The sequence below is a fragment of the Electrona antarctica genome, assembly GCF_951216825.1.
Source record: "Electrona antarctica genome assembly, chromosome: 22".
Taxonomy (NCBI): domain Eukaryota; kingdom Metazoa; phylum Chordata; class Actinopteri; order Myctophiformes; family Myctophidae; genus Electrona; species Electrona antarctica.
This window is the reverse complement of record NC_136805.1, coordinates 28212533-28240236: the sequence shown is the minus strand read 5'-3', so window position 1 is coordinate 28240236 and position 27704 is coordinate 28212533. Positions and strand designations below refer to the sequence as shown.

The 27704-nt window shown below is 42.8% G+C and overlaps 1 protein-coding gene and 1 long non-coding RNA gene across 2 annotated transcripts in view; both read left to right on the top strand.

The window, feature by feature from the left end:
- LOC306915354 (alpha-tectorin-like) overlaps nucleotides 1-27704 on the top strand; it is an 80654-nt gene that overhangs the window by 3782 nt on the left and 49168 nt on the right. The window contains exons 6-25 of the mRNA XM_079492670.1: nucleotides 216-311; nucleotides 481-643; nucleotides 1235-1638; nucleotides 1782-2358; nucleotides 2461-3044; nucleotides 3212-3779; nucleotides 3871-4466; nucleotides 4588-4745; nucleotides 6196-6596; nucleotides 7364-7560; nucleotides 7997-8392; nucleotides 8649-8932; nucleotides 9339-9616; nucleotides 9781-9900; nucleotides 10645-10829; nucleotides 11097-11257; nucleotides 11524-11775; nucleotides 12331-12490; nucleotides 12719-12809; nucleotides 12917-13040. Coding sequence (XP_079348796.1) covers nucleotides 216-311; nucleotides 481-643; nucleotides 1235-1638; nucleotides 1782-2358; nucleotides 2461-3044; nucleotides 3212-3779; nucleotides 3871-4466; nucleotides 4588-4745; nucleotides 6196-6596; nucleotides 7364-7560; nucleotides 7997-8392; nucleotides 8649-8932; nucleotides 9339-9616; nucleotides 9781-9900; nucleotides 10645-10829; nucleotides 11097-11257; nucleotides 11524-11775; nucleotides 12331-12490; nucleotides 12719-12809; nucleotides 12917-13020 — 5775 coding nt within the window. The 3' untranslated portion in view covers nucleotides 13021-13040. The remainder of the gene's footprint in view (nucleotides 1-215; nucleotides 312-480; nucleotides 644-1234; nucleotides 1639-1781; nucleotides 2359-2460; nucleotides 3045-3211; nucleotides 3780-3870; nucleotides 4467-4587; nucleotides 4746-6195; nucleotides 6597-7363; nucleotides 7561-7996; nucleotides 8393-8648; nucleotides 8933-9338; nucleotides 9617-9780; nucleotides 9901-10644; nucleotides 10830-11096; nucleotides 11258-11523; nucleotides 11776-12330; nucleotides 12491-12718; nucleotides 12810-12916; nucleotides 13041-27704) is intronic.
- Nucleotides 19186-27704, top strand: part of LOC306914917 — a 57025-nt gene continuing 48506 nt past the window's right edge. The window contains exons 1-2 of the long non-coding RNA XR_013788758.1: nucleotides 19186-19419; nucleotides 22884-23010. This is a non-coding gene — a long non-coding RNA (uncharacterized lncRNA). The remainder of the gene's footprint in view (nucleotides 19420-22883; nucleotides 23011-27704) is intronic.

The following is a 27704-nucleotide window of genomic DNA, read 5'->3' as shown; positions in this document are numbered from 1 at the left end:
CACACACGCACACACACACACACACACACACACACACACACACACACACACACACACACACACACACACACACAAACACACACACACACACACACACAAACACCAATCATAATCTGGGCAGATTTAATGGTAAAGTACAAATTAATGACAAATTACAAATTTACTTAACAAAATATGAGATAAATGGTATTTATCTTTTTCTTTTCTTTTTTCAGCGCACAACATTCCAAGCGGTGTTGATCTCTGCAAATCAGTACTCATTTGTACTGATGAATTATGGAACTATAGCCTCAACTTCTCGCAATATACAGGTAGAACAATAAAGAAAATATTTTAATTTCTTTTTTGATTTTACTTATCTGCTTTCACAGCTGCTGTCAGCAACACACGAGTGCATAGTTCAGAATCTGTGGGCACAATAGTGATAATATTCACCTGTACAAAACTTCAACCAATTAAAATGTTTATGTGAATTCCCAGGCTGGCTATGACACGTTTAACTCACACCATTTCACCATTCCTGGATCATCCTATGCCAATGGCACTGAGAGCTACTCAAATTTACGTTACGGCAGTAATGTTGGCGTCGCTGGTCGTTGGGCTTTTCGTGTTGACCATGGATCTAGAGGCTGTACGTTTAATGGTAAGACAACACAAATACAATCACAGGCTACGTTCTGCCCAAATCTGAAAGCAGTAAGATTGCCATTCACAGAATGCACAGTTCTGTTGGTAAATGGTTAAGGGGGCTTTACAATGTGCTTTATATTCACACATTTAAACACACATTCACACACTGACAACAGAGGCATCCATGCAAGGCACTAACCCTGCAGTGTCTTGACATGCAAGGATACTTCAACACTAAGCCAGGTGGAGCTGGGAATTAAACTGCCAAAAACACAGTATCAATGAATATTGATATGAAATAGGCTAATACAGTATACACAGCTGGAAGCTTTTTTAACACACCGTCCCTAAAGGTTCTTACATGTAACTAAGTTGTTTTGTACATACACAGTGGGTTCCAACACTGATGATTAGTATCTGTATTGTGTAATATAATGTGAATGTTATAGTTAATGTGATGTAGGGTATGTAACTATTCCACTGTTAATTTGCTTTAGTGATTTAATAATAGCTTTGGACACTATCCATCTACCCAATACAAGTTGGTTGTTTGATGTTATAAAACCTGATTGACCTTATCCTGTCCTTTTGATTTATTTTCAAGGTTCCCCTGTCCAGTTGGGTGACTCCTTTTGGAGTGACAACACTTGCCATCAGAGATGCACCTGTACCTCAGCTGGCCTGCAGTGCCAAAACCAACCCTGTTCCTTCTCCCAAATCTGCCGTCGTGACCATTTCCAGTTCTCCTGCCAGACGGTACAGAGACGCACCTGTACCATCACTGGCGATCCTCACTACTACACCTTTGATCGTCAAGTATTTCACTTCCAGGGCACCTGCACTTATGTCCTGTCTGAGCAGTGTGGCCGTGCAGGTCTGCCCTACTATCGTGTGGAGGGCAAGAATGAAAACAGGGGCAGCACCCGGGTGGCATGGACTCGACTAGTCAAAGTGTTTGTTTATGATGAAGTTATTGAGCTTGTCAAGGGCCACCGTGCTGAGGCAAAGGTTAGTTAAGCCTAATTTATACTGTACTCCATTGTATTATTTTTTTGCTTGAAGAAAATAACTGATTTTCATTTGAAAAACATATTTTCAGTTGAAAATCAATTCATGCATTTTGTCTGACAATTATGCTAATTAATCTGCAGGTGAATGGAAGCTACGTTGCCACACCATTCTCCCTCCATAACAACAGCGTCCAAGTCTACCAGTCAGGATTTTCTGTGGTTGTGAGCACTGATTTTGGCTTGCTGGTATCCTATGATGCCTACCATTATGTCACGATCAAAGTGCCCTACGATTACCAGAATGCCACTTGTGGCCTCTGTGGCAACTTCAACAACCGCGCCCAGGATGACTTCCGGACCCGTCAAGGCCAGGTTGTGAGCTCTGATGTTGTCTTCGCTAATAGCTGGAAGGCGTTAGGGGATGACGATCCTGGTTGTGGACCCCGATGCGGAGGCCTGAACTGTGCTGCCTGCACCTCGGCTCAGACAAATCTCTATAGCAACAATGAACACTGCGGCATCCTGCAGAACCCATCCGGACCCTTCGCTAATTGCCATCAACAGATTCCCCCACAGACATATGTGGAGAGTTGTGTGTATGATCTGTGTGTAGGAGGAGGGTACCAGCCTATCCTGTGCCAGGGCCTCAGTACTTATGCCAGACAGTGTGAACAGCATGGGATCCAGGTGAACACCTGGAGGCAACCCAGCTTCTGTGGTATGTATGAACTACTAGTACTTACTGTATGTCAAAACCACACTTGGGGCAAAATGTCAATGATATCAATGTCAATTAATTTTTATGTCTTAATTTGTCCAGAAATCCCCTGCCCATCCAACAGTCACTTCGAGCCACGCGGCACTGGGTGCCCTGCGACTTGTGTCAACCCCAATTCAACCCAGAATTGCCCCATTCCTTCTCAAGAGAGCTGTATTTGCGACTCAGGACACGTCCTCAGCGGTGGTGTCTGTGTCCCTCTTGCTCAGTGTGGCTGCTCGTTTGAAGGCCGCTACTACAGGTCCGGACAAACTATCATCCTGGACAATGACTGCGGGAGGAGCTGTCGCTGCAGTCATGGCTCCATGACCTGCCACTCTCACGGATGTGGTCCACTCGAGTCTTGCAGAGTGGAGGATGGAGAACGGGGGTGCAGATCTAACAGCCATGAAACTTGCTGGGTGAAGGGACCGAGGTCCTATCGCACATTTGATGGACTGACGTATGAGTATCCTGGAGCTTGTCGGTTGACCCTCGCCAGGGTAATGGGATTGTCCCAGCACCCTCACTTCTCGGTGACAGCAGAGAAGGTCCCTAGAGGCCGAGATGGTTTTGAGCGCTTGTTGAAATTTGAGGCTGAGGGGACCCAGGTGTCTATTGACATAGGAGGTAGCAGCAGAGTGAAGGTGAGTATTTCAGTTGCAAAATTAGATTTAGAACAAGACATATAATGCTTTGTATTATTACATTAACAGGCTTGTAATATCTGTCTTTTTTTCCCCCTTGGATTAAGTAATGTCTTATTCCCCCTGTGAATCCTTACGCTCAACCTCTTATGTTGTTTTTTGCTTAGGTTGATGGTCAGGTCATTGGACTCCCATTTATCACTGCGTCCAACCGAATCCGCATCTTCCACAGCAACGTTCACACCATCATCATCCACACCTCTTTTGATGTGGTCATACAAGCAGACTGGCCTCACTTGGTGCGTGTCACAGTGCCCAGTGTCTACAGCGGTTCACTCGGTGGACTCTGTGGGAACTACAACGGTCATCAGCATGATGACTTCCGTACACCCAATGGCATTCTGGTCAACAGCTCTCAGAGTTTTGGTGACAGTTGGCGGGACGGCTCTCTGTCAGCACACTGTGTGGAAAGCGGCGGGCAGACTCGTCTGAATCAGAACAACACAACAAATTACAATTCCACTCAATACTGTGGCGTAATGACATTGACAAGTGGGCCATTCGCCGTATGCCAGGCCAGGGTGGACCCACGCGGCCATGTAGAGGAGTGTGTGGAGGACATGAGGGAGGCAAGGAATCCAACTGTAGCTATGTGCGAGGCTCTGCGTGATTATGCACTGCTGTGCCAACAAACTGGCATCACTTTAGGGGACTGGAGGAACACCACAGGCTGTGGTAAGAACATTGTTCTTGCCCTTTCAGAGCTCTACATTGTTCATTTGATATTGATCATTTTCATGACCTTTATGCTTTTCTCCTTTTTCAGTGCAAACGTGTCCATCTAACAGCCACTATGAACTGTGTGGCACTTCCTGCCCTTCCTCCTGCCCCAGTCTGTCCTTCCCATTTGACTGTGCCACCGTGTGCCAGGAAGGGTGCCAGTGTGATGATGGCTTCCTCCTCAGTGGCAACCGGTGTGTGCCAACCATCGGCTGTGGATGCCAGCATGAGGGCCGCTATCGGCAAGCTGGTGAGAGCTTCTGGGCTGGTGAGGAGTGTCAGAGCTACTGTAGCTGTAACGGCACCACTGCCGCGGTCCACTGTACGCCCAGAACCTGTGCTGCCCAGGAATCCTGCCGGGTAACAGACGGTGACTATGGCTGCCACCCAAGTCCCCATGGCACCTGTTCTGCCTCCGGGGACCCTCACTACCTCACCTTTGATGGCAAAGCATTTGACTTCCAGGGGACCTGCCGCTATGTTCTGGCGACCGTGTGCAATGACACCAGTCTGCATCAGTTTCAAGTAGATGCCAAGAATGAGGCATGGCGAGGATCCAGTGTTTCCATCACGGCTGAAGTGTTTGTCAGTGTGTGGGGCTACCAGGTGCACATGTCAAGGGGGAGACGTGGAGAGGTGCAGGTAAGTCATATGTGAACCATTAATTGCCTTGTTGCATAATGTTTAGTACTATTACAGAACTCATTAGGAAAAACAAGCACATTGTTATTTTCAAAAATACTTTTATCAACTTTCCTTTAAGGTGAATGGCGTGTCTAGAAACTTGCCTATTCTCTTGGATGGTGGTCGTGTGTCTATCTATCTAAGTGGACATCGCACATTTGTCAATACTGACTTTGGGCTCAGTGTCAGCTATGATGGGTCAACTTGGGTGTCCATCTCTGTACCGTCAAACTATAGGTATGTTTCATGTATATTTTTGCTGTTAATTAAATGTCTTGCTCTATTTTTAAATCATAACTATTCATTTAAAATCTCTAAAAGTATTCGCATTTCGCAAGCGTTAGCAACATCTATCTATAAATCCACGTAACTCGAGAACCGTTCGCCCCACCGATTCCAAATTCGACACACACGTAACGCGTTCCACACCACAACAGGGAGTGCAGTGCCGGTCAGACCCACGAAAGGCCTTGACGATCTGCCCAGACTGGTGTTCTGACATCTGTATAGACTCCATATTTGGGCATGACTGACAAAGAACTCCATATAAGGGCATAAAAGGGACACAGACATAATAACGGGGTGGGGCATGCATTTCCAACTTGCATCGTTCCAAGTAGGCCAGTGCCAAATGGGCACCCCTCTAGTACAAGTAAACAACATATACAGGCCCACATAAATCTCCAGTTTTGTGGGAGCAGTGACAGCTCCAGTTGCAGTGTTCCTGCACCTCACATAGAGACGTAACCTGCTCCTGTCTATTGCAGCTTGTTTGTTTCCAACGTAGGTCCAATAACTAGGTCATGTAGTTGCTCAATATTTAATTTCACATAGGCCCAGATGGTTAGCTCAACCATCTGGGCACCTAGGCTGCCAAACCAGACTGACGGCGTGCCACGGGTTCCACTCCCGAGCCCGACGGCCTTTGCCGCGTGTCATAAATGGCCTACTAGTGCGCAAGCAGAGCGTGCAAGTACTGTAGACCGCTACAAACTTTCAAATCTCAGCCTCTCTGTGAAAGAACGTTTGCAATATTGAATTATTAGGTTTAGCTATTTGCTACGTACCTTGCTTTTGGAGGAAAAAAAGTAGTATTTTGAAGTATGGTAATGGTTACTTATGCCTGTTATGGCAGTGGTGTCAGATTACCTACATGTAAGGGGCATTACCTTTAGTCCACCCGACACTGAAACATGTCATCGTTACTTCACCATCGATAACCAATTATACCCTGGCATTGGTACATATATTCCAATAGCCTGACGGAAAACATACCTGCATGGTCTGCTTCGTGCCAGCATATGACGTCATATCATATGCTGCTAAGGGACATACGCATCGTAGCACCTGACTGATAACATTACTTGCACGCTCTGCTTGCGCAAGTAATAATAATATTTAATTTCACATAGACTATACAGCTGCTAGTTCAAATCTTTCTTTTCATTATTTGCTACACACATTGACATGACAGGCTGTCACTCATAACCTTGGACTTGTTTAATGTATTGCATTTTACCATAATTACACCGTAGTTGACACTGCTGGTGTGAATTCAGCATAATAATAATAATTATAATAATAATAATAAATGTTTGTCTGCTCACACTTTTTCACATCTGATGTTGTTGCAAGACAAAAACAAAGTATAATTAAAACCATTTGTTTTCACTCATTTCAAAAATAGTGGCAGAACATGCGGACTATGTGGGAACTTCAACGGGAACCAGAATGACGAGTTCCTCACGGCCGCTGGACTTGTGGCCTCTTCTGCCACTGTGTTTGGCAATGCCTGGAAGGTGCCCAGCAACAACACCTGCAGTGAAGGGTGTGGCGCGTCCTGCCCGCGCTGTGCCAACGAGGCGCCCTCTAGGGCCCAATGTGAGGTGATCCAAGCCTCTGAGGGCCCCCTCAGTTTCTGCCACGGGGAGGTGGACCCAACGCCTTACTTCAATGACTGTGTATTTGATGTGTGCATTACGGGGAGCAGAGGCCAAGATGTGCTGTGCAGAGCTATTCAGACTTACGTCAGCGCCTGTCAATCTGCCAATGTTAGAATCTACCCTTGGAGGCAGAACACTGTCTGCGGTAAGTTAACATGTTCACTTTGGGTCAAATCTATTGTTCTCGGCTCTGTACATCAGTATCAGTGTATCAGTAGAAAATGCAGTCAGACAAGGATTATGAATTATGCCATAAATCAATCAATTATGCCATAAATCAACCTTCTTTACTGGAAGCCCTTGTCACCCAGTCAAACAATTTAAGGCAATAAAACGGTAGACCTGTGAGAAAACTGTTGTTGGAGAGCGACCATTGTGTGTCTCGTTGTGAATCTTCAAAGCAACTGGCATGAAGGAGCTGCCAAACCTGGGGAAGTGAATCTGTTATTTCCTCACTTGCTCAGGTGCCCCACTATATCTAGGTGGAGGGGGTGGGACCGTGGGAGGGATTCTCTAGGATGGCATCCAGCTTATGCACCATGGCTAACTCGTCCACCCCCTCCAGTGAGGTCCCCACGACAGAGCCTGCCTTCCTCACCAGCCTGTTTAGGAAGGCAGGCTACTGTATATCAGTATATTAGTACAAATCCAGTCAGACCAGGATTATTAAGATATCATCAGACGGATGAATAAACAAGCCTCCTTTACTGGAAGTACTTTATCAGCCAAGACTACTTTATAGTATATCAGTACTGTAGTCAGACAAGGTTTATTTGAGATACCATAAAAGAGAACAATAAACAAGCTTTCGTTACTGCAAAGTACTTTAAAAGCCAAGCCTACTTCACAGGAAGTATGAAACGTGCCTACGCTACTGTATAAACTAAGCCTTCCTTACTTTCTCCCTTGCAGGGCTTGATTGTCCAGCAAACAGCCATTATGAGCTTTGTGGCACAGACTGCGGGCACACATGTGCCAGCAGCATCGATGCTAGCTGCGAGCAAGTGTGTGCCGAAGGCTGTTTCTGTGATGAGGGTTATCTCAGGAGTGGAGGCCAGTGTGTCCCTGTGGAACAATGTGGCTGCCAGTACGATGGATTCTACATTGGGGTAAGTTGCTTTCCAGTCAGCTTGAGGCGCGGTGGAACTCCCTTCTGCTTAAGCAAACTAATACATTCCATTCTAGCCTAGGTCTCAATCAAAAATCCCTCAATGTAATCCCTCAAATATAATATTAATATTATGTTCCAACTTTAACTCACCAGTTCTATTTTGTGCAAGAAAAATAAGTTGAAATATAGATTGTCTATAGTTTGTAAGTGAATAATGAGCACATAAGTCAGCATTAATATGCAGGCCTACTGTACAGCCTGAGCCTACAGTACAGGTGCAGTGGAAAAACATTAACATGACTGACAGCATGACAACTTAAGAACCACTGACAATATGAAACAGAAGTAAGCAAACTCAGGTAGAACAACAAACCACCATGTGTAACATGATTTCTGAATGCAGTGTGCTTCTCTCTTACCCTTACGCGTTACAGGCTGGGGAGACTTTCTGGACACCCGGTTGCTCCCAGCGATGTGAATGCTTTGCCCCGAATGATCTGCGTTGCTCTGCTGTATCCTGTACCCCCACGCAAGAGTGCACTATCAAAAACGGCCAACTGGGCTGCTTTGATGCATTGACCACCTGCACTGTGTGGGGGGACCCCCACTATATCACCTTTGATGGTGCACTGGCTCATTTCCAGGGCACATGCTCTTACGTCATCACAGAGAGTGTGAATAGCACTGCCACTGAAACTGGGTTCAGAGTGGTCGCGACTAACAATCACCGTGGCAGCAATCGTGTATCATTTGTGTCAGCAGTGGACATATACCTGTCGAATCAACAAGAGACAGCCCATGTCAGGATTGGAGCCAACAGGAGAGTGAAGGTAAATTCATTGGAAAACGCAACTATTATGCCACTGAGCTTGGGACACAGCAACACAGCTGCTAGTTATTGTATTAACATACTCTACCATACAGATTGGTTAAAACAACGTTTAATTCATTAAAATGACTAATTAATAAATAACAGGATTGTAGCTTCAAAGATCATTAATACAGTTTCTACATCTATCTGTGAACACAGTATAAGCATAATTAGCTGAATATTCATTATCAATGCTTCTCTCTCTTATATTCCAGGTTGACAACAGTGATGTGTCTCTCCCTGCCACTGCAGGCAGTCTAGCTCAGGTGGAAAGTGATGGATCTTATGTAGTGGTCAACACCCGTCATGTGATTGTCCAGTTTGATGGCCGGAGCACTCTGTTGGTCAGAGTGGGTCAGAACCACCGCAACAGAGTTGTTGGCATGTGTGGTAACTTCAACGGTGACCCTGCAGATGACAAAGCTTTGCCCGACGGCACAGTGGCACAGAATGACAATGATTTTGGGGATGGCTGGAAGTCTCCCACTAGCCTTTCTGGGTGAGCCAATTATCGACTGATATTTTCGGTCTTTGATTGTCTAGTAGAATTATAAGCATGCACTTGCGAGTTGGTCATAAAATATACTTTGAAAGGTGTAGTAAGCATATTGGAAAGGTACGTGCATTTATAAATGAAAGAACGGGACTGGACTGTGTGTTAATGTCATACACATGTAGATAGACAATATATTTAGTTTTTTAAATAGAGGTGCAGATGGAGCCACATGGTTATAGAAGAGGTAGCTATATTTCTTACAAATGTTCTGTCAACACATTGAAAAAGAAAGCAAACAAAAGTGTACAGTATCATCCAATTAAAACGCAACACATCGTATTACTTTTGGACAAGCAACACGGCTGTAGGGTGAAATATAAATTTGGCTTAACCTCCATATCCTTACTAGATGTGGGGCCACAGATGACCGTAGCGGTGGCGGCGTAGATAACTGTCGCTTCAGAGAGGAGTACTCACAGCTGTGTAGCATCCTCACCAACACTACTGGCCCGTTCAGCACCTGCCACCTGCACTCTGACCCTCAGCCATTCTTCACTTCCTGTGTCTATGACCTCTGCCTCTACTCGCCGGCCAATGGCATGCTGTGTTCTGCTGTCTCGTCCTATGAGAGAAGCTGTGCTGTCTTGGGTCTGGAAATCCCACAGTGGCGTTCTGATTTGCAGTGTGGTACGTAGACTAGACAGACACTGCTTTGACAAATTGCCAAGATAACAAAGAAAGATTAATTGGTTTAAAATAATAAATAAATAAATAATCTCTTGTCCCAGATGGGTCCAAAGGTATTTTCCACTCTTTCTTATGCTGTCTTGTTTATGTCTCCATGTCTCCAGCGGAGACAGACCCCTGTGAGGAGCTGGACTGTGTCGAGCATGAGTGGTGTGGGGAGAAGCGTGGTGTCCACGGCTGCTTCTGTGATGAGAACCACCATCGCCGCAACAACGAGAGCTATGGTACAGTACAGGTCACACTGAACAACTATGATGAAACCCTCTTTCAACAGTTAACAGCACTATTAACAGTGCTGTATGGATTGTCTGTTAATTACATGAATGCAGTTGTTCTGATAGTGGTTGTAGGCTAGTACTGCATGCCAAGTCAGCCCATCAGGGCCCTGTGACGTGGGAACAATCTATATGGGGTGTAGAGGTTCAGGAGTCTGAAACACTCAAGTATGGCGTGCGTGCGTGCGTGCGTGCGTGCGTGCGTGCGTGCGTGCGTGCGTGCGTGCGTGCGTGCGTGTTTATGAGAGATAAGTCATATGCGACACTTCTTTCATAGCAATACATACTGTAGAGATCATATACAATGTTGCTATTATTATTAAGATAAGGAAATGAAGATACTCGCACACTGTGGGCTCAGATGCTAGTGAAGTGCCTTTATTTGCACAAAAAAGTTGAGCGCAATGCTCTTCCTCAGACACAGAGTCTGAGGAAGCAAATAAAGGTACTTCACTAGGATCTGAGCCCACAGTGTGCGAGTATCTTCATTTCCTTATCTGTGTATACTACTTACCGCTCGGCACCTGCCCAAGTTTGGGTTGGATGTGCATGTCTTTGTACTTTTTTGCTATTATTATTAAGAGCATAATATGCCTTCTGGCACAGATTTGCACTATATACACATTTCTAGTTGTTTTTGGTGTATTACATTATAAAATATAAAATATATTCTGATCTCTCTCCCGTACTTAGATTCAATTGTCTCCTGTACCAGTAGTGCAGCCAACATGTCCTTGTCCCGATGCCAGGTGTTTGAAGCTGGCTTCCATCCTGAGGTCCTCCATCTCAAGGACTCATCCTGCAATGGGACTCTCCAGAATGGAAGGCTGGTGTTCCACTTCGATAACAATGCAGAGCAGTGTGGGACAGTTCTCTCGGTAAAAATGTCCAAAGTCTAGAATGTTGTAGTTAAAGTACTTTTATCAGCACACTAGATACCTGTCTAGGGTAGGATTCATGCTGTATAGTAATGTACTCGAGTTCAAGGCTTTTACGAAATTAAAATGTATTCAGCGTCTCAACACATTCAATCAACCTAAAAATAAAAACCCAGCCAGCTGAATACTTTTATGCTTCATTACATGACCCTTTCGTTTAAGTCTAAATTTGCATCCCTAATACACTTTTGTCATTTCCCCTGATAGAGCAATGGGTCCTACTTCATGTACAAGAACATCATCTCAGGTGATGTGGACCCCCATGACAGGATCATCAGTCGTGAGAGGAACATCCACCTGCCTTTCAGCTGCGAGTACCCTCTGAGCCAGTCTCTGTCTATGGCTGTCGGCATTAACCCCATCGAGAGGTGAGAGCCACTGCATCCCATTACGCAGAACAAATGCGAACGGAAATAAAAGCCTGGGTACCGAGGCTACCCAGAACACATTCCACCACAATCCCCTTATTTCATACGCATCTTGCCATTGGAAGGCGCCATGGTGGTTTTAGTCAGTCTGTTCTGGTGCATGAATTACTCGTTGTTGAGATACCTATACCAAGTCTTTTGATTTATTTTTATTTTTTTCTAACTTTGATCACCTTATATAATGTATTTGTTTTGTTTTTCTGTAGCATTGTGTCCAGGAGACTTCCATCAGGGATGGGCAGTTATCGTATGAGAATGATCGCATTCTTAGACGCCGGCTACCGTTTCCCCTACACCGGTGACAGTAACATGGAAGTGGAAATAGACCAGAGGATGTACATCGAGGTGCGATCGGAGGGAGTGGACAGGCAACAGATCGCCACTGTTCTGGACTCCTGCTGGGCCACACCTGTCAACAACGCCAATTATCCTGTCCGCTGGGATCTCCTTGTTAGAGAGTAAGGGATCTAATTATTTTTATTCAATTTTATTATGGTGCCAAATCATAACAAGTTTGTCTCATGACAAGATACACAATACACAATACTGCCAATATAGCCAAACATTTCTCCCGCGGGGGAAAGAGACATACATACATTTATTTATTTTTTCATTTAAAACATTGAAATAAATGTGTTGACATTGACATTGTAATACCGATAAATAGGAGCTTAACTATACAAGCCGGAACACAATCAAAAAATTGATCATTCAAGTAAAATCCTCTGAAAACACACGCAGCCCACAAATACAAATTTCATCCAGAAAAGGTTGAGAATCACTGAATCACAGTGGTGGAAAAAGTAATCAATTGTTTTACTTAAGTAAAAGTACCAATACTGCAATTTAGAACTACTTCGTTACAAGTAAAAGTACGAAATTGAAAATGTACTTGAGTAAAAGTACAAAAGTATCGGCATCAAAATGTACTTAAAGTACTAAAAGTTAAAGTACTCATTGTCTAGCTGCTACATTGTTTTGTAATAATTGCAACATCCTTCCCTGTGGTCCAGGTGTCCTAATGAAAGGGACACTACAGTAGAACTGGACATGAATGGTGTCTCCGACGTGGCACGTTTCTCCTTCAGGATGTTCACCTTCAACAACTTCTCCACCATCTACCTGCACTGCCAGATCCACTTGTGTCTGATACACCAGCAGGACTGCACTGCTGTATGTATCCATGTTTGTGTGTGTGTGTGTGTGTGTGTGTGTGTGTGTGTGTGTGTGTGTGTGTGTGTGTGTGTGTGTGTGTGTGTGTGTGTGTGTGTGTGTGTGTGTGTGTGTGTGTGTGTGTGTGTGTGCGCGTGTGTGTTCCCATGACAGTTTTCTGACATAGTATACATTTGTATCTTTAGTGTCTGAGCATCGGCTAATAATATGAATGCTACTTTCCTGCAGCATTGCTACCCTGGCGACCATAGACAACGCAGGGAGGTGTCCTACGACATTGCAGGTGTCTCACTGGGACTGGGACCAATAACCTGGAAAGGTATGGGAGGTACAGTTATCTTATCTTTATGACGGTTATGTATAAATCCCATACATCTCTATTATTTATCGTAGTGATTTAATTGTTTTTTGTTTGTTTTTTCCCAGGTGAACGGTCGGTGAGGTCTGTGTTAAGGAGTGGCACTCCCAGTCACTTTGCATCTCTGCTGATCCTGGTAGTCACTTCACTGACTGTTGCAACCCTGGCTTAAGAATTTAGGAACACACATGCGTGACACACACACACACACACACACACACACACACACACACACACACACACACACACACACACACACACACACACACACACACACACACACACACACACACACAAAGATATATGCTTAATATATTCAGTCGATATCCAATAATATCCAAGTGTGCAGATGTAAGTATGATGCCATGGTGATCGTGATTATGAAAAGGATTAAGTCAAATGTGTGATAATTCTGTCTCTGAGTATGAGTGCCTGTTTATGAAGGAAAAGCAACAGTAGGGGGCAGCAAAAGATAAACCACAGAAGACAGCATTGCTGCAGCTTCATACAATGATGATGATATGCTCAGGGCATTTCAATATGATATTTGAGTGGTGCAACCACTCCAAGGAACAGCAATGTCCGTGTTAACACGTGTGACTATGAGTACCAGTAGGGGCAAAAGTGGCGCTGTTGTGCCAGAAACAGAGAGAGAGAGATAGTGCTGCACTGTTGCCTGCTAATGAGAGACAGAGAGAGGGGGGGGGGGGGGGGGGGATTGCACCACTCAGTTCACACGGGTGTGATTTTTTTCATATTAATGATTTATTTTGTATGTTATAGGGTGTTTAACTCTTAGCTTCTGCTTTTTCTGAACACTATATCTTTCAAATAACAAATGAAGTATTCAGTGTGAAAAATAAATTGCTTCCTAAATGATTGTTGATTGTTACACAGTAATTTATTTGACCTCTTAACAGATGGAAATTAGTTATAACCTATGAGTATATGGAAAAACACACAATTTCAAACAGGACATCCATACACACAACAACCAACACCATAACCATTGATTTGCAAAAGCTCTCACTTGACACGAAAGAGCCTGTCAGTGATACAGTATGTCAGGTTGAGTTTCTCTCCCTTTTGAACCTCCATTGTCGGGGCCAGAGTTTGGGCAGACAATGCTGGTATCCCCTGTGTCCTCTTGTCTAGTGAGGAAATCCATCACTGTCCTGAAACGGTACAGAGTGAGACCCGGGATATAACAATGATTATCACACACACACAGCAATTGTCATTGGTGTTATGTTATGTTACAAATGCGCCAAAAGAGTGATTGGTTTCCAATACATTCAACACTATATCCTTTGGACACATTAATTTACATTACATCAAATTATTGTAATGCAATTAGCAGACAATCTTATAGGGTAAAGACCACCTGTAAGTGCACGTGCAATCACAGTATTGACCATACATTTGACCAGGCATTGACCAGGCATTTACATGGAGGTCATTTTGTCATACTCAACCCTGACAAGGTGGGGCCACCGGGTCACCCCCTCCAAGAAAACCGTTATTTTCAACAAATGCTGCGATCGTGCAAAACTAATAATAGTCTTCAACGTTTCCATTTGTCTGTGATGGCAGCTGAATAGCTAAATACTTATGTATGGGACTGAACTCTGATTGTTTGACAAGTTGGGCTTTCTTATGGTTCAGCATGGTTAATCCTGTGGCTTATGTAGCTTTTCCTGCCTTACAATGTCAACATGTGACAAGTGTGAGAGAAAGCGAGGCCACAGACTGGCCTTCATAAGGGCATGAGTGAGTACAAATCAAAGAGAACAGACAGAGAATAACAAAAACGACAGGAGAGAAGTATAGAGAAGAAGGGAAGGCAAGTAAACCATAATAACTGAAAGCATCCATATCAGGTATCTTTATTCTTTAACGATTCTTTTTGAAGAAATACAGGGAGGGTTGAATCAAAGAAACTACAGTTCTGTCGTTTCAGAGAGGAAACAGTATCTACAGTACAGGATTGTCTGGTCTGACAGACACCTACTGTATGCCTACACATTTTAAACAGCTTTTAACACTTTGAACACGAGTACAGGATGGAGAATGTCTATAACTGGTCATGATGCAAATGATAATCCACCCACATGGTACATGTATGATGAAAAGGCTTTCCAAAACTCAAAGGCACTGTACAGTACTAGGTCTATATCCAGCTGAACCTCACATACCCATTTCATTCCACTCTGCCCAGTCACACATCCTTTTAATCCCTTTCACTTTCTTTCCTGCTCTGTCCCTCGTTCGGCCTCTTGTATTCTGTCTCTAATCCAATTGACTAAGTGCACTTCTATTCCTGAAGGCATACAAATCTTGTCACCCCAGTCCCCTCCAACACCACCCACATCTTTTGACCATAATGACATCCACATGTGGCTAAATGTTACTTACCGTTAGTTTGTAAACAGCTGTCACAAATACTTAATGACATTCTCTCTGATGCCAGTATCTCCTGTGCTAAAGCTGCATATAGGCAACACATTGTGGTTTCAGAGAGAAAGCTGCATGCTAAACGATGTAAAATTGTCTGGACTTTGCATCTGTGTCAAATACTACACAAACAATCCGTCAAAATTGGTACAAAATATGAAAATTATTATTGTACATGTGCAACAACTACAAAGAGTCACTACCCTTCAGTCGTACCGTACATATTACAGTAAACCCTGGAGTGATGATTTAACTTTGAGAACATTTAAATAATTAACATGGATTTTGCTACATGAAGCCTTGACAGGTTCAAGTGAGCATACCAACACCTCAATGGATGTCTTTGGTATTTCACATAGAAGTACCATTCATTCAGTCAGTCAGTTTGTCTCAATAAACACCATCAAAGGAATACCACTCATTTTAAAGCATGCTGGATGGGCTCCATAAGCTGACATAGTACCATTCACGACTTCAAGCATGTCATACCGCGTGAGACTGCTGGTTGTTTTTCAGAACGCTCTATTCAGATGTCCCCGCTTTCTTTTCAAAAACTCCTCCCGTGTGTCCTCAGGGTGGGATTTCCTGCTGAGGTTCGTCCAATGTACCTTTCACTCTCCGACTGTGTTCAGACAACATCTGCGTCGTCAAAACCCTTAAAGCACTGATCCCTTTTATTTCACCTTCAAGTTGTTTTCTGAGCCACCCCTGTGTCACGACAGGGGTGTGTCATTGATTTGTAGCCTCAAGAGGAAGGTGAAGAGGGGGATAGAATGTGTGTGTGTGTGTGTGTGTGTGTGTGTGTGTGTGTGTGTGGGGGGGGGGGGGGGGGTTGGGGGAGGGCGGCATGAGAAAGAAGAGTGGCAGCTTGTTTACTTTTACAAGATGTTGAAGGCTTTGCCAGCTAAATTGGATTCCCTCATTGGGTCCCTGTTGTGGTGTGTTGGAGGGGTCAGCAATAGTCTCATCTGACCTTTGACATCCACTTTTTCCACTTTACCCCTCTGTGTCAACACTGATCACTATGCAACTTGCAATTAATTACATTTGAACTTGAGACTGTTTCTACAAAACTCAGCCTATATTGACAATATTATACCAACATATTAATCATGTATGAGCCTGTATGAAAATATTGAATAGAAATCAAAACATATTTTTTGTTAGACAGAAAAGGACTATTCATTGCATTGTCACATGCATAAATTTAACTGTGCAATGGCCAGTCCAGTCCAGACAGCCTAATAATACATCAGTCACCTACAGTACTAATATCGCTACTCTTTTGTGCGCTGACCCCTGACGAATTCACAGTCACCGGTTGAAACACTTATTCTGCTTAAGGTTAAAGGTAAAACAATCAGGAGGTGTTTAAACACTGGATGAGCAAGGGACAGATGTTGCGTATTACAAGGATGAGGTGGACACGCTCTGCCACGTCTGGCACAATTTGTTCCACTATACTGCGTGGTTAATCATTTACTCAAAGTATTGACCTATTCTGTCTTTTCCTGTCTCTCTGCCAGTCTGCCAGCCTGCCTGTCTGCCTGTCTGTCTGTCTGTCCGTCTCTCTCACTCTCATTCTTTCACGCACGCACGCACGCACGCACGCACAATAGTTAATTACAGAGGTAAATCGGTGCAGAAACGTTAATCCAAGGATTTGTAACATCTAACATCCTGCCACAACAAACAATCATAAATTATAATTGTCAGTTTGAGGCTAATGTGGCCAGGCCCAGTATTAAACTCAAGGTTTGAATCCAGATGCTCCACAAATGTACCAGCTTCAGGCCTACGTCAAATTCCTTATGTAGCCCTGCTAATGCCTTTGTGGAAGAGCCGAGAGATTCAAATTATCTTGTGTTTTGAGAGAAAACTCAATTTAGAAAAGTATGTTTGGTCATTGATGCCCAGTCATGCGGATGACACAACATGGATTAACATGCTTACTGTTTCCTGTCTCCTTAATAGAAAACGCAGCGAACTAGTTATCTATGTTTTCTATCACATTGTTTTCCTGTTTTCTTACCTACAGTGTCTTAATCAGGCCTTTCTTGATGAAGATATATAGTCATCTATTGTTACTGTCTTGAGTAATTGGAATTCCCTGGTGAATTCAATACTCCTGAGAAGGTCGGACATTCAATGCGCTGCATCCTAGAACTCATGAAATGGACGCAACAAACCATGTGTGGAAAATCAGGATTATGTTAGGTTAACTAGATGTGCCATACATTCAATACAGTGTGCTTCATGGATATAGTATGGCATGCAGCATATCCATATCCTGTTCCCAAAACCCATGGGGCCAAACTTGATATTTCATAAGCCTGATACGCCAAAATATGCTTCATTTAAAGCTGCAATCCAGACTTATGTTAGTGAATAAACAAATATTTAAACCAATCAGTATGGTAGAGTTCAAGAGTTGATACATTAGTCTAATCTAACAACTGTCGTGGTTGGAGGTGGACTTCCCGCTCTACTACTAAATTTAGATCGAGAGTAGGAACACTACTGGTTGACAAGAGGTATTGCCTGAAGCTCAAAGTGCAATATCTCCCCTGTCCAAGTGGGAGTTCTGTTTTAGCTCAGCATAGAAATGTCAGCCCTCGCGCAGGAGACCCTCGCTGGTTCGAATCCTGGCTAGGACATAAATCTTATGAATTGCAGCTTCAAATTCCGAAAACCATGTTATGTCCCATTCAAGGAGATGTAAAACCAATACTCTGACTGCTGCTTATCAGCCCATCTTTCTTAGACATGATGGGTATTTGATTTATAATGTCTGTGGCCATGCTTTTTCCATCAGGCCACTGAAATATTAGATCAGAGTTTTACCAGGGGGCTTCCTCTTGCCATCTGGTTCTGTTGGTTAACAACACATGATCACTTCCACTGGTCCTATACCTACCGGGTCCGTACCGTATGTCTTGAGTTTACTGTCTTTAGATCAACGTTATTAAAAGGTACAGTAACTGATGTATTCTTTTTTTGAGGGGCGCTAGCCCCTCCCCTCCTATGTCCAGCTTTGAGGGTTTGTGTAAACACAAACATTGTCCTAACACAAACATTGAATGCCATTGACAATGAATGGCCAGCTTTGAGTGTTTTGTGCAAACACAAAAAAATAATTTGTATTGAGTGTTTGTTCACTAGGCTACTAACAGTGGTTTCTCTCTCCAACATTTTAGTGTTTAGAAAATACATTTTCAGATCGCGATCGGGATGACATGGAAGTGATGACACAAATAAATGAACAGACAAAACATGGAACACTATAGAATTCAAGCTGATAAATCGGTACTCTTTCCCGATTGCCTGAAATTGACAACCCACCTGAAAATTTAATTTTGGGTTTATGAGCTGGGTTACTGAATAAACATAAATGATTACTATTAGAAAGAGCTTTAACAAAACAATCTTTAATCAATCTAATATAATTCCAAAAAAAGCAGGTGAGATTTTGTCATCATAATTGATCATATAGGCTAGTGTATAATTTGATACAACACAGTCTTGCTTTGCTATACAACACTTTGTAGGCCTATTTTAAAGTTAAAGAAACACTTTGCCCCTTTTCAAATATAATTGGTCTTTAGCCTATAGGCTATATGGCATCATGTCCATCTACGTATCTTTGGTGGGCTATGGTCAGAAACCTGCCTACGTATAACATCATCAGCAAATAGAAATTACAGCCTTTCAATTCATGGCAGTTATGCTGAAGTAGAAGCCATTATTATTGTATTATTAAAAATATATATTAAAAGGACTAATAAGGTAATAAAATGGGTGTGGTGGTCCTTTGAGCTGAAAAGGTTAATTGATTAATATTAATGGCACCACAGTACCAAAAACCTGGGGTGGAGTCCTCTAGTGGACAACCAATGACCTGCAAGCTATGTACTGGATGTTTTCCACGGCAGGTAGAATGGCGTGTATGAACCTTAGAGGTAACGCGCATTTCGTTCAGACGTAGCTAGCTCGAAGTATAACTGTCTACTGTATGGGCACAACAAATTAAAATAACAAAAAGTAAAGAAAAGCTCAGTAGCCTACCTGGCTATACCTTCCTGGCTAATGCAAGTTGCCAGATAGAGGCCCAGATAAGGTAAGGTAAGGTAGTTATGGAATATCAGTTGTTCAAACATATAGTTTGATTTTTTTCTTTAGTAGGCCTAATATTGCATACACAGCCTATGTTTTATGTCGCCCTGTGGCCTTCTTCCTATATTACATTTCCTGTTGTTTTTTGTCAAACACAACACACCCACACCCACATTGATGTTATTGCCTTCAGCTGTTGTCTGTTTACCTGTCAAATGGCTGCTGTGAGAGCCAGCGGTCCATTCAGAGTTCAGACGTCAATTTGAAGTTGTTTTGAAAGTGATATTGTGAAGTAGGCTATTACCCGGTATTTATATTTAGCCTATAGTGTCTGGAATGTTTCTTTATATCAGAAGTGCAATGTCACAGTTCCAACACCAACTGGTATAAAATGTGCATGTTTGAATGTTTGTGTAAGTATGTCAACACTGTAACAGTGATAGTTCAAATATCTTCTGCATGCTTGTGTCTTTCAATAACTTATTTGTCTTTCAATAACTTATGTACAGTAAGTAAGAAGTATGGTAGGCCTATATCAAATACAATATTAAACAAAAATGCAAGGATAGATAAGAAATATTTATTTGAAAAATAATATAGAAATAATTGGGTTAAACTTAAGAGTAATATTTTCAGGGAATAATATTTGTAATGTAAGAATGCAAATTATGTATATGTGTCTGTGAGAAGGTTTAGGTTCTATTATCTAGTAAAAATCTGATTCTAAGATTTATTGTATGCTAAACACTGATTTCAAAATGATCACTGTAAGTAATTGGAGGTCCAGTAAGTACTTGATGGGCTGATTGATGCACTGCACTCACAATGGGATGAGGAACACCTCAGAGCACTATGGACCAGAGCTCCTCCGAGTCCTAACCCATCACCCCCTCCAACAGTGACCATGTTATCTCCCCTCTCGTACCTCCATACTCCATATCCCCCTCCACCAGTGAGTGACCATGTTGATCTCCCCTCTACCTCCATACCCCCACTCCCCCTCCACCAGTGACCATGGGCTGTTTATCGACTGGCTCCTTCTTCCTGTTTGCGGTACTAAGAGGCTGAAATTAGATCTGGATCAGCGAGGATTTGAGATAAATTGGGCAGCAGATCGGTTCTAATTCAATATTCTCTCGGTTTGTCGGGGGGATGGGAGGGAGGAGCATGTTTCTGTCTGTATGATGCTGCAGACAAAATAAGGTCCAGATTGATGATGCAGACAAAAGATTAATGTAGATAAGGGTGTGGTGAATGTGGGTCCGTTAATTGCAAGGTAGACTCTTACTGTAGGTATGAAGTTGCACAAATTATATACAGTACAGTGATGTTCAATAATGATTGTCAGATCATTGTCTCTAAATGATCTGTTTTACTTAGATTCTGCAATCTCATGTTGCTCATTTGATAGAGAATAGTACTAACGTTATAGTTTGATAATGAGCACATGCACATTCATAATGCAGTCGCTTCCTGAGTGTAAAGCAATGTGAATTAGAGTGTCCACCAGATGTCATACAGCATATATTATTTAGCTTACATGGCAATGAATGAATACTTCCTGCAAAAACCTAGTTCATTCATGCAAAAACTACAAACTGCCATGAAAACCAAATCATCAGCTTCATGGGTTGTCACGATCATGAATTTTTACCTGACGATTAATTGTCGATTGTTGATTAATTGTGATTTATTTGTGGTTTTGACATTGAAAATTGGAACATATCCTATATTAAAACTCACACCAGTGTGAAGTGAGGGGCGCTCTTATCATCATACATCATCTCATTCCGGCCAATCTCTCCTAAGTACTGTGTAATGTCTGACATCTCTCTACCACTACCAGCAAATACAACGGCAACACCCATGGCACAATCGTTATGGGATGCTCAAACAATGACACATCTCCCATCATCTCATTCCGGCCAATTCTAATTTGCGTCCTCTACTTCGTCTTCGTTGCTTGTGTTTACGCAATGTTTGTGTTCACACAAACACTCAAAGCTGGCCATTCATTGTCAATGACATTTGACGTCCAATAGCCATAACCAAGGAGTTCCCAATGCAGCGACGCCCAAATATGGAGTGTGTTGTCTAAACTCAATGTGTTGTCAAGGCATCAGTCAAGACAAATCATTCTAGACTCACTTCCACTCTCTCATATCCCCTATTGTGAAAATAAATAGATTCTAGACTCACGTCCACTCTCTCATATCTCCTATTGTGAAAATAAATAGATTCTAGACTCACTTTCATTCTCTCAGACTCACTTCCACTCTTTCACATCACCTGATGGCGCTATCTCCTCCCCCCGGATATATACATATGTGTGTGTGTACATACATCAGTCAAGACAAATCAGTCTGCTCCATATATGGAAACAAAAGGGACAAGGACAGACATACAGAGATTCGGTTGTCCAGAGCTACAGATCCGACTGCTATGCCCATACAGTATATGTCATGTGCATATACTGTTTAGGACCGACCTGGCACTCGCAGTCGGAAGGACTCAATGGAGTGCAGTGCTCGCTTAGTTCGAATATCCAGTTGTCCATATATGATTTAATGTATCAACATTTTTCAAGATGGAAACAATTATGACAATGAATTATGTACAGTAATTATTGCGACAGGCCTCATGATCTCTATCTCTGGGTCGGTCACTGACACAGGCCCAGACACAAACGTCTTCTCTCTCTGGCACCCACACTTTCACTCCTGTCTTCACTGCCTCATCACCAGTCAAGGCTGCATGCTAAACTCCATAGCAGCTCCCTTGGGTCAGCCCATATGGCTCTGGTCCATGGGGGTAATCGGCCACTCCCATTACAACTCCCAGGGGAGTGGGGTTCGCTCCTAGCCTCTTTGTATGGCGAGGAGTCCGGGGTGTGGATATCTCTCTTTTCACTGTCCCTCTTTGATCTGACTCCAATCCGTGAGAGCTGATACTGTAGCTCAACCTGACACTCGGCACTGCCTCTGTAGAATTCCGTGTCGGGAGGAAGAGAATAGGTTTGGGAGGAAGAATGCCAAAGTATCTGTGTTTTTTTGTGCTCCAGACAGACGTGATGGCCCTCTTGGTTAAGCTTAGTCCAGGAGGTCATGCCCTGCTCTGAACAGCACAAACACCCTGAGGGTAAACATGGGTAAACAAGTGTCTCTTGGTGTTTCACTTGCATTACAAAATGTTCAGTTTAACATCATTATATATGCAGGGATAGTTTTTTTATGTGGGTTTGCCTACGCTGCTTATTATTCTGAATAAAATCATAACTATAATATGCTTGTTTCGATGTGCTCTGTTGCCATGTTTGCAACATGGTTTAGAGCAGAGTTAAATAGTTTAACTCCACTACACTTGCTGTATGTCTTTATAGGAGTGCATTTTCTTCCCTATTCACACCTGAAACCCTTTTGTTAAAACTGGTATTATTTCTACAAGTCTGACTGCAGTTTCTTCCTCTAGGGACACATTCTACGCAGATGGGACGTGATGGCTAGCGTGTCCCATGTTACACAGGTGCTGGAGATGAGCCTCGCTGCCATAAGATGTAAAGTTCTGGTACTGGCTGAGTGGCATTGCTGTGGGCAAGGTGAGCTGATTACATTGAAAGAGAATCCTTTTAAACATCCCTTGGGATACACGGGGGCGTACAAAGATGTTTGTTCGGCACAGTCATGTATGATGAACCGGTTATGTCTTTAGCCAATTGAGAGAAAAAGGCATGTGCACGGTATGCGTGTGAGAGTTTGTGTGTGGCTGTGTCTGTGTGCATATGTGTATGTGAGTAGGTGTGTTTAAACAAGCTCCTCAGCTTAATTTAGTAGTTTTAGGTTGCCCAACCTCTTGGCTTAAGTATTCTGAGAAATACTTAGAAAAGGCCTCTAACTCTTGATTGACAAGCTCCCTGTCGTACATCATAAACAGACGAGCCACAACACATACATCGCCGCAGGACTTCACTACAACTTAGGTTGACCGATTGTGCCGCCTGTCATCACAAATCTGTGGAACATAACATACCATAACAATGGCTCGATTCATCTGCAGTTTGGGTCATTTTCTGGCCCCAGTTTTCTCCACTATTACTGTAGATAAAAGATACAGAAGAAAGACGTGTGACAGTGGACTAGAATATGAAATTTCCATGCAGTACTAGTTATGTGCTATATCTGCACTTCCCTTGGGAGGTACAGTAAGTGACAAGTTTTCTCTAGTCACCTGAATCTTCTTCCAGAGGCACTCAGGACTCCCTTATGATGGTATCATCAGGACGCAGGGATGAAATGCCAAAACCCACAGGCTGTTTCTTTCTCCTTTACGCTGCCAGATAGATGTGGGAAAGCTTCTTGTCATCCTAGAGAGCGCTATTGTCTTTCGTAGCACAATAATCCGCTCCTCTGTCCTGTCCGGACCCCACAGTGCAACATTACATCACGCCTTTATTTAGCGACCATATCAGCGTCACATCACCACCATCACTCTGTACCTGCATTCACCACAGAGACGGGTGGCTAAGATTGAAATTCAAGCCGCCATATTATATGAGATACTGTACAGAATATCAGCACTCGTCCTTGGCTATTTCTAAGGCCAATCGGATCTCTTGAGGTGGAATAGGGGGCTGTCTCCAGTTTCCCGTCAGCTCTGTGCCGAGGAACAGGGTCCAGATATATTAGATATCACACAGATGACATATATGTCTTGAGGAGATCATTAATACGCAACACTAGGCTACCCAGCCTTGACGCTACTGAGTTATGTTGGTTCTTTTGTCAATAAATGTTTCATGGCTCTTTCACTGCAGTTGAAATGGACATAAACTTGAATTTATTTTTTCTTTACTAGATTATTATCTCACTCTGTGTTGTCTGCTTTCAGCATTTTGATGAGAATTCTTGAATTTGTAATCCATTTTGTTTTTGCAGTTGTTCAGTAACGATGACATTTAAAGGATTCTTAAGTATTTTCCGCTTCTGTTTTACTAGCTTCCACAAAACATGGTGGGTTACATTTTGCACTTCATGTAATTTTCAAGTTGCTGTACAAGTGTCCATTACACTGCTTGGAATTTAAACAATGTTCAAAGCAGAAGAATTTGAAGTTAAACGCTTTTGTAAAGGACAGTGTATCAGTGTCAGTGAAGCGTAGAGTTCCGGCTTCAATGGTACATTTAAGTTGTTTTCACTAAGCGTACAATGGAAACTACAGTATGCACTTCACAATCGTATTGTGAGGGGGGACGGTCCATTTCTACACTCTCAGTTAAATAAACACAGTTCTGTTCTAACTTGAACTTTCTGTTTATTCAGTTACTCTCATTTGCTCTGACAAAACAAGTGAAGGGAGGATTTCCACATGGCTGAATGTTGAGTAGAGCTTCTTTCATGAATAAGTATTCTACCCATGCTGACGTTTCTAATATAATTTCTTATAATAAACACTCGGATGTTCTCCCACGTAACAATTTCCTTGCCAAAATTTTTTATGTTATGTAAACATGCTAATGTGTAAATTGATATTATATTGATGTTGGCCTGTGCTGGATATTGGGTCGGAAGTACTGTAGTTGCCTTGCATTCCCAAAGTTATCAATCACTGATGGATGGATTATAGCACAATTAACAGGTTTTGCCTGTTAAATCACATATAGTCAGCCCCTGTACACCACCTGGCAAGCAGAAATAGACACAAATAGAAACAGGAAACATGCAATTGCATGGGCCTGACACAGAATGCAATAAAATCTGTAATGTTTTAATGGGATTTCCTCAAAAACATCGCCTCTTCACCATGAACTGGCTGCAACAAAATGCCTCACGTTGTTAATTTTACTTTCTAAAAGGAAACATTCTTTTGTCATTTTTTCCTCCTCTTTAATCTTCTGAACTGCCATTTCCTTCTCCTGAACATTAAAGCTGTGTTCTGATTGAAAATGGAATGAGTGGGCAATAAAAGCAGTCTCTCCAGAGCACATTCGCCATCATTAAGCTTTAATCACCTGCTTTCAGCCGCAGACATTTTATTGCTCTTCAGTCAACAAAAGATGTGGGCTCACTACTGGTTTCATAGACATTTATGACCTGACATTTTAATCACTTTCAACCATCCAAATTGAGGCCATGTTACTATAGGTGAATAAATAAATGCAAAAATAGTGAAAATAGATAGTACAAGCTCACAATGCGTCACATTGTGAGCGTGTAGACCGGCTATTTTAGCTATTTATCATCTGACAAAGGGATATAGGGCTTAATTGGTTAAGCCTTGTTCCACTTAAACCCAAACCTATTCATGATACTGTTCTGTTTTTAGGCCATCATTTGTCTCAGTTAAAGAGAGGTAAAGGGAGACGGGAGAGAAAAACCAAGCGGAAGGTTTCTAGAGGAAGTAAGTTAGAGAAGCAGGCATCAGATGATACTCTACCCTCTTTATAGTGGAGTGAGGGATGGATAAAGGGGTGGAGACGATAGACTGATGTGGAGGGAGGTGAAAAATTGCGCTATTATGAGGCCTAATAGAATTACCCTCGGCCCCACAGGGAAACAGAATGGACTCGGCTCCTTCCCACTTCTCCTCCTCCTCCACCCCTCTATCTCTCCATTTGCCTGGGCCAGATATAATTTCATCACTCTCCACTTAATTGTGTGCATTGCTGGCAGTCTCTCTCTCTCTCTCTCTCTCTGTCTCTCTCTCTCTCTCTCTCTCTCTCTCTCTCTCTCTCTTGCTCCTCCAGCAAACAAATGCAGGTGCATGAGAGAGAGGGAAGAAGAGCAGAATATTAGAACAGAGTGGGAAACCGCATCACTTCATTTTTCTGGATGGACAGCTTGTAAAAGCGATGGGTTAGCCGGTCCCCTCTGAGTAGCCAAGTGTAAACACAACAGAACTATTTTGAGATATCGACTTTAGGTATACCCGAGAAAACAGTTTTGCCATGAAAGATGCCGTTTGACACGGTTAATTACTGTACCTACAAAACTGATGAACTAATCTCTGTAAACCTCCAACATCTCATAAGGTTTGTAGCAGTGCTGATCTATGGCAATTAAGCTTTTGATTTCAAATTAAAATATACAGTATAGGTTATCACCCCAGGCGTTCGTCATTGCCCAAGGTTATCCAGCATACTGGCTGGCATATTAGCCCGAGCTGAATGCCAGACAGTTTTCAGGTCTGTGTTTTGTTTGTCTCCAGTGTCTCTTCGGCTGTAAATACTACGTACCACACCATTCACAGCAAAAGTGTTCGGCAGACACCTTGTGGTCCTTCCGCCGAGGTCGCTCATGGTGACAGATTGGCACGTGGTGGCACTTTTTGCTTGTGCAGATTGGCACAGAAATCAATCAATAAATCAAACAATAACATTTCTAAATTTCAAATTATGGAAAGACTAATAATCTCTCAAGTAGGGCTGAACGATATGGACGAAATTTCATATATCGGTATTTATGCCAAATATTGCGATATCGATACGATATACGATATTACCGTTAAAATTTCATATTCTATATTTTAAGTGTTGCAACATTGAAAACTAAACATTATTCAAAAAATAACACACACACACACTGATTCTGGAAAACATGGCGTCTAAACAGCATATCCTAGAACAGTCAAAACAACCTGCGATGTGATATGATTGGGAGATCTCATAAATGTTCTTCAATTTGTACTCATGTTTGGACAGATATTTATCTACCACTGTACCACTGAGAAAACTGTTGCGCCTTTCTTCGTCCTTTTTTTCCAAACTTGACTACGGTAGCGGCACCCTGGGCAAGACCTACGCTGAAAAGACTATCAGCGGAAGTGGCGGAAGTGTTGCGTGTAAGATAACTACGTCACGCGGTGCGGCTGTGTTTACTAGTCCCCACCGAAACAAGGAAATGACGTTGATGCTTTACAAATCAGTTCACATTCTCCGCGAATGAAACAAGTGTTGTGATTGGTCGGGAAAATATCGTATCCGGGGGAAATACATCTGATGGATGTTCCTGAGGATACGTCCGCCGATAGCTTCTTTGCCTTACGTTGTGACCAGGCTCTTCTTTTCGCAGTTAAGTGAGCCTGGGACCGAGGCTACGGTGGCGGTGGTCTCAAAAACACAAGGGAAACTTTCTACCACTGTACCAGAATGAAAAACAATTAGAAAGGGGGCACTAATCTCCGGCACCATTGGCTTGATGGCAGCCATACTCTGCACACACACTCCCTGAATGGGAGTGAATAGAGACAATATTGTAAAGTGAAGTACTTTACAGTACAGTAAAGTGACATACAAGC